At 47.7% G+C, this 7,509-nt stretch overlaps 1 protein-coding gene across 2 annotated transcripts in view; it reads left to right on the plus strand.

The window, feature by feature from the left end:
- Positions 1 to 7,509, plus strand: part of NPAS2 (neuronal PAS domain protein 2) — an 83,489-nt gene that overhangs the window by 46,481 nt on the left and 29,499 nt on the right. For both annotated transcript variants that reach the window (XM_019529519.1, XM_019529520.1), the window contains 3 exons: positions 1,801 to 1,942; positions 3,486 to 3,595; positions 3,767 to 3,859. In XM_019529519.1, the coding sequence (XP_019385064.1) occupies positions 1,801 to 1,942; positions 3,486 to 3,595; positions 3,767 to 3,859 (345 nt within the window). The remainder of the gene's footprint in view (positions 1 to 1,800; positions 1,943 to 3,485; positions 3,596 to 3,766; positions 3,860 to 7,509) is intronic.

Below are 7,509 nucleotides of genomic sequence, written 5' to 3' on the forward strand. Positions count from 1 at the left end.
GTCCCTGATAACAGAGCATTTATTAGATCTGTTATCAGCATTTATCACCCCATCAGAAAACAAACAGCCTCTCTCATTAATTCAAACTCTTCTTAAACAAAGAAGGAATGGAGGGACATTACCAACTGAGCTGTTGATAAGCTGCAAAAAGCCTTAAACTGACACTGCTGTCTGCCACAGCAGGGACTATAGCCAGTATGTGGTCTGCTAGCTAAGGCTGAGAGGTGTCTGTGTAAGGCAGAAAGGATGGGGGATCCCTGCTGATCAGGGAGTGGTGAGGGGAGGGGGAGAGCAAGAGGAAGCCAGGCAGATGCTGCTGTGCTTGCAGGTCTCTGCCAGAGCCACAGCCAGGGAGCAGAGGGGAGGGGCCAGCCCTGCTGTGGAGAAGAGAGCCCTGCCCACCCCAGAGAGCATGCCAGGATCCTGGGAGACTCCGGTTTAACTTAAACCAGCAAGGGGTCTGGAATAAACATTGCATAAACTGGTTTAAGCCAAATCAGTTAAGTCTGATACTACATTCAACCAGGTTTATCTTAGACTGGTTTTGGCCATTTTGAAGCTGATTTATGTGCAGTGAATGTCTGTTCTGTTACAGGTTTAAAGTCATTTCTGATCACTTAAACCAGTTTATGTCTAATGTCTGTCCCTACCCCTGGAAAAACAGGGTTTATACAGAAATGCCAGTTCAACCTAACACAGAGACGTACATATTTCCTGAAACTAGGAAACTTTCCTCCAGAAGAACAGAAACATCCAATTTTTTGCAGTACCTGATAGTTCTGAGAGGTTCCAGTTTTTGTCACTTCCCACACAAGGTGAAACAAAGATTATGCAATTCACTGGAGTGGACCCCAAATGACAGGACAATAGCCTGCAACATCTCAGACCAAGTAAATCTAATTTACATGCAACTAAAAGAGACAATAAAAGGAGATGCTGTAGACCAGGGGTCAGAAACATATAGCCTCCATCCTGCTCCTTGGCTGCATGTAGGCTCAGTTTCCAGCTAGTGGTGGGCTGTCCTGGCACCGAGGAAGTGCAAACTTTGTCTGCCTCCCCTATGCCTGCCACTGCCTCTCTCTGCTCCTCACCTGCCCTGCTGTGCCTCCCAGCTGCAGCACAGGCACAGTTGGAAGCTGCCCAGCCCCAGCACAGCTCCCTGCATGCTGGAAGCTGCCTCTGTGCTGCAGCCAGAGGGAGGGTACACAGAGAGAAGCAGCAACTGCACCCACACTGCAGCCACTTCCCCTTGGCCCCCCACCCCAGCACAGCTCCTCACTGTTTGGTCCTGGCACGGGTGCTGACAGAGGAGCTGTTTTGGAGCCCTGCAGCTTCCAACTGTTTCTGCGTTGCAGCTGGGAGGCAGGCAAGGCAGGAATGTGGGGAGAGGGAGAGGAGAAAGAAGCTGGGGCAGCATGCATGCAGTTTGCAGTTCCCCAGCCTCAGCATAGCTTCCCACCAGCTGGGAAGCTGAAGCTGAACCTGAATGGAGCTGGGGTGGTGGGGCTAGGAGACAGTGCCAGGTGCAGGGTGCAGGGAAAGCATCCCCACCATCACTGACATGCTGCCAAAGCCACGTGGCACACATTAGACCAGAGCCAGGTTCCAGCCCATGGCTTATTAAAGGTTGCCAACCACCACCATAGACACCTTTGCCTACAATTTTGGCTGGTGATAATTGAAACAGCTGTATGAAAGTCAGTTAACACCAGCTGAAGCTCTGACCACTAGGTGCTGTTATATACTGGACAAAACATCATACCCTCCTAGGTGTCATTGTTACTTTTTTTTAAATTTTAGAATAATGGGTCAAGCCTGGATCCTGAACAGCACTTTAATGCACTTGAAATAGGTGCCTCAGTTCTTAACACAAGTCGGACAACCTCTGTATCATCTAGGAGCTCACACAAATCTTCCCACACACCCAGGTCTGACCCTGCAGGTGAGTGATGTGCCTGAGTTAGTGTTATTGTTGTATTATAAAATAACCAAATTTCCAAGGAGAAAAGGGGACAAGGTGTATCACTTATGTTAGTGGAGTTAGTGGAAAGATTCTGATGGTAGTGAGAGCATGTGTCTCAAATCTGTCACCCACCCATGGGTATTTCATGTACAATATAAGATGGGAGAGTCCAGGATCTAATATAGTCATTTATCTAGCTTTGGGAAAAGTGATCCTAGCCATGATACTTGCTCTTCATAAGTTCTATGATAAGGAGCATTTTTGTTCCCAAGACAAAAATTGCTAGGCACAGTTCCCAGCTATCACATGCTGTATCATCCTGGAAGTCAGTGAACTTCTGAGCTGGACAGTTCTGAAACTCCAGGATAAATTCAGAAGTTATTCATGATTTTTTTAACACAGCCAAAAGTATCAACACATATCTTAAAGCAAAGAATATAGATTATAGATAGAGGGGTGTGTATAAGCTCCCCAGGCAAGGTGAGGAGGCAAGGAGAACTAACAGAATTCTTGGGTATATAAAGAGGCAAATTTTGAGTAGGAGTAGAGAAATGGTAATACTTCTGTGTCTGGTACTGGGTGATACCATGACTAGAATACCATGTCTGTACTTCAGTAAGGTTGTTGAAAAGTTGGAAGGGTCATAAAAAGAAAAAAACAGATAAAAGATGTTTCAAGTTCTAAAGAGCACGACTGATAGCAAGAGACGGAACAGGCCAATCTATTTCACTTATTAAAGAGAAGGCTTAGGTCATGGTTGAAATATCCTGAGGGGAAAATTTCTGACAGAGCTTTCTTCAGTCACACAGAAAAAGGCATGAGATTCAAAGGCTAGATGTAGGAGCTAGAGAAATACAGACTAGAAATAAGACATACATTTTTAGGAGAGAGGGTAATTAACCTTTGGTACAACTGTTTAAAGGAAATGGCTTCATCTTCCCTCCAAGTGTTTACTTCTAGATAAAATATCTTACTGAAAGAGCTGCTCTAACCCAACCAGAAGTTGATTCAGGAATTATTAGTGAAAATGTAGCTGCCTGTGTTATACACCAAGTCAGGCTAGAAAATTGTAGTGGTTGCTGTGCTCTCTAAATATGAAATCATCAACTGGGGAGCTTCAGACTGCTCTGACTTCCATCAGCATGGCAGTGTCCAGGTGCTATTATACTGGTCCAGGGTTGCTGGCACCCAAGGGACTTTAACTATACCCCTGATGCACCTATAAGGCCCTCAAATATTGTGCCATAGTCTAAGTCTGCACTAGCAAGGGATTTGCCTATGCAAAAGCCAGTTTTTTGGGCCTTTTGTTCCACTAAATGGGCTCAGAATCTGGTCCATTTTACCATCATCCTTCTTATAAGCCCAATTCACATGTCAAGCGGAGTCAGTAGAAAGGTCACCCTTGACTTCACTGGGAATTTGACTCCACCTATATCATTTCTGGTCGCATCTTATCATGAGTCTGATTTTAAGCAGTGGTGATTCTTCAGCATGCAAGAACTTACTATATATTCTCTTACAGCTACACCAACAAAGCTGATCACAGAGTCTACCACTCCTTCCCTACAAAGAGCACCCAGTATACAGCAGGATTTGTCCATGAAAAGACTCAGTCAGCCTACCACACTTCAGGTACCTTTACACATGGTCATAAAGTCTTAGATGAAAAGTTAGATGAAGTCTTAGATGAATGGTCAATGCACCATGTACTAGTTTAACAGGAAAGACCATTGCTTTAAGAGGTGACCTGAGATTCGGAGTAGCTGTGCACCTGAATAAAGCTTTTTCTTTCTTTAAACCTAGGCATCTTTGCCTTCTCAGCCATCATGTGAACTTCTCCCACAGCAGCTGCTACCCCAGGCAGCTTTGCAAAATCAGCCTAGTTCTATGGCACAGGTGAGTTGGTGATTTCAAACTAACATAAATTTGCTTAACAATCTTATGTTTTCCCATTTCGTGAGCCAGAGGAATGAATATAGTCCAAATTTTTTTATAGGAAACCTGTCAATTTAGATCCAAAATTTTACCTGCTCTAAAACAGCTAAAATGTGGGAGTGATCTCTGGATTATGCCCACACACTTATTTACATGTTCCAATCTGTTCCTGAACATATTAAAAACAAACAAAACAAAACAAAACACTAATCTGTCTTAAAAAAAAAGCCCTACTGTCTGTTTTGCTTTGCTGATGCAGCAGCAGGTAGAACAGAAGAAACAAGTTCAACAAAGCCCATTCCTTGAGTATGCCCCTACCAGTGAGCATGCTAACTAGACTGATGTTACCATTGGGCTTCACTGGCAAGAATCCAAGAACTCACCTATCTTCCTGGCCTGCCAACACTACATTAGCACTGGGTTTGAAGAAGTACAGTTGAATACTGCATTTTTCTGTCACATTATTTCAGCCCTTCCAAAGTTTTCCAAGAGATGATGGCCTAGAGTTCTCCTATAATTCAGTTTCCAGAAATTATTTTTTAAAACCTGTTAATAGGGGGATCTGTCCCCTTAAGAAGGAGCAACCAGCCCTGTTAAGTAGCTGCAGCTGTGGCAAAGCTGCTAGGGCTGTGCGAAATAGCTGTGTTTCAATTTGGTTTCGGATTCAGCCATTTCGGAGGACAGTGATTCATTTTGGTGTTTCAGATCACTGTCCTGTTTTGTTTCAGTTAAATCTCTCTCGGCTCTGCCAAATCTCCTCGAAATCTGTTTTCAATGGGCTGCAAGAGAAGCTTTGCACAGCCCTACCCAGCCAGGCAGGGCTTGGGGCCAGGGGCCAGGGGCCCCAGCGAGGAGCAGGACAGGGTGTGGTGGCTTATGCGGGGTAGGGGGAAGGCCGCTGCCCTCAGTGCAAGTGAGGAGACACCCATGTGGATCTCTGATCCCTGTCATGCAGGGTAACAGGACAGGGAAGCAGCACAGAGTGGCAAGCAAGCCTGCTGATCTGTGCCACACAACCTGGCTCTGCAGGGAACAGAGATCCACGCCAGGGGTTTCCTCACTGCCACTGCCCTCCCCACACTGCCCCAGATCTCTACCCCCTGTGGAGCCAGGTCACACAGCAGGGACCAGCATGCCCTGCTGGGCAACCTGGCTCTGCAGGGAGCAGAGATCCACATCGGGGTCTCCTCACCACTGCTGCCCACCCTGTGCAGCCCTTACATTGCCAGGGCAGTACAGGGTGGGCAGCAGCGGTGAGGAGACCCCCGGCATGGATCTCTGCTCCCTGCAGAGCTGAGTTGCTTGGCAGGGTAGCAACATATAGCTGTTTCCCTGTAAGCGCAGCTCCAAAACTCTGAAATTTCCTGACACATTTCTAAAACGTTTTGGATGCCTCATTTTGTTTTGGAGATGTTTCTGAGCCTCCATTTTGATTTAGATTTGGTGTTTTGGGTGCTGAAACAGCCTGAAACACCTCCGAAATGAAACGGCTCCCAAAATTTTGCACAGCCCTAGAAACTGCTAATAAAGCTCTGCTGCCCCTGCATCTTTCAGATGTGTACCTTGTCCCTTTGGAGCTTATACCCAAAAAGTCCTGGAGGACTTTTGATTTAAAGTAACAAAATCCCATTTCTCTTTCTTTTTTATATTTTCCATATGACTCCACACCAGCGTGCAATACTCACTTTTCTGGGAGTCCTGTCAGCTGATACAGCTCCCAGCCATAGGACTGCACCTTGTCTACCTGGGGCTGAGAGTCCTGCAACTGTTAGGGACTCTCAGCCCTAGCAGCTGCGGAGTTTGGATCTCAGTAGCACCCCACCCATCCTGCAGAGGTGATCCTCCTGCCCCAGAGGTTTCATGCATCCTGGGGGAAGGGAGATCACCACAGGGGGTTGCAATAGAGATCGTCCTGTAGTGATCCTCCCACCCCGGGGGTTTCACACAATCTCAGGATTGGGGGATTACCCTCTGGTGATTCACCCCCTTCAAGGGTTTTCTACACACCCCTGGGATGGAGGGATCATCCCTGCAGCAATCCTCCTGCTCTGAGAGTTTCATGCATCCCTGGGGAGTGGGCATCACCACAGCGATCCCCTCCGTCCTGGGGATGCATGGGGCTCACCCATGGCTGGGAGCCTCTCAAATGGGGTGGGGCTCCCAGCTGTGAGAGCTTGCTTTTTGGCAGTCCAAGGGGAGCCTGAGATTGGGCTCCCCCTGCACCAGCAGTAAGGTACATAGGATCTAACGTGTAATCCTACAATTGCTTTTCCTGCTATGCACATGTGGCAGGGCAGGAGGCATGATTATATGAATCATGCATTAGATCCCATCGCACCTTTACTTGCACAGGTAGAACGGTCCTTAAATTTTTCATTTTTTTTTAATATATGTTTGGAAGGGTGTTTTCCTTTTAACATCCTATATCAGGGGTGGGCAAAATACAGACTGAGGGCCATATCCAGCCCACCAATTGATCCTATCCAGCCTGCCTGCCTGCTGCTGCCAAGAGAAGGGAGGACTGCACCCTGGGCCACTCTTCTTTACAGCAGGCAGGGTCAAGTTGAGCCACATAGCATGCAGACTCCTCTGCCCTCCTCCCTTCATCTATTCCCCCCTGCCTGGATTCCTTCTGGTGCTGTGGCTGTACAGTCCTGATACTGTGACCACCGGCAGCCAGCCCCTCTCAGGATGTAGCATGATGCAGCATACCAAGTAGCCATCCCACTCACTGCAATGAACTGTTGAAACTGCTGCTGCTACTGCAGTGCCACTAGTGCTTGCTGGGCATGGTTGGGTGGGGTGGAGGGCTCAGCCTGGGCTAGCCACCCCCAGTTTCCCTGGTGTGATGCAGTGGCGGCAGTGGCTCATCAGTGGCCTGACCAACCTGATTGCCTTTTATGACCAAGTAACTAAATCCTTGGATGATGGTGTCGCCATGGACGTAGTCTTTCTAGACTTTAAGAAGGCCTTTGACACTGTCTCTCACCCCATTCTCATCAATAAATTAGGCGACTGTGGCATTGATGCCTACACAGTTGGATGGGTAAAACATTGGCTGATGGGGCGCACCCAGAGAGTAGTGGTGGATGGGTCATACTCAACCTGGCGAGATGTGAGCTGTGGGGTCCCCCAGGGCTCAGTCCTCAGGCCTGTACTCTTTAATATCTTCATCAGCGACTTGGACAAGGGGGTTAAAAGCACGTTGTCCAAGTTTGCTGATGACACTAAGATGTGGGGCGAGGTGGACACACTTGAAGGGAGAGAGAGGCTGCAAATAGATTTAGACAGACTGCAAAGGTAGGCAGATGAGAATAGGATGGGGTTCAATGTAGACAAATGCAGGGTGCTGCACCTGGGGAGAAGGAATCCACAGCATACATACAAGCTGGGGAGCTCCCCTCTTGAAAGCACAGAGGTGGAATGGGATCTTTGAGTCATTACTGACTCCAAGATAAACATGAGCCGCCAATGCCAGAGCACACCCAGCAAGGCCAGCCACACCTTGTCATGCATCCGAAGATGCATCTCAAGCCGGTCCAGAGTGGTGATACTCCCCCTCTATGTGACATTGGTCAGGCTGCAATTGGAGTACTGCATCCAGTACTGGG

Source organism: Crocodylus porosus, unplaced genomic scaffold, assembly GCF_001723895.1.
Source record: "Crocodylus porosus isolate Cpor-Errol unplaced genomic scaffold, CroPor_comp1, whole genome shotgun sequence".
Classification (NCBI taxonomy): Eukaryota; Metazoa; Chordata; order Crocodylia; family Crocodylidae; genus Crocodylus; species Crocodylus porosus.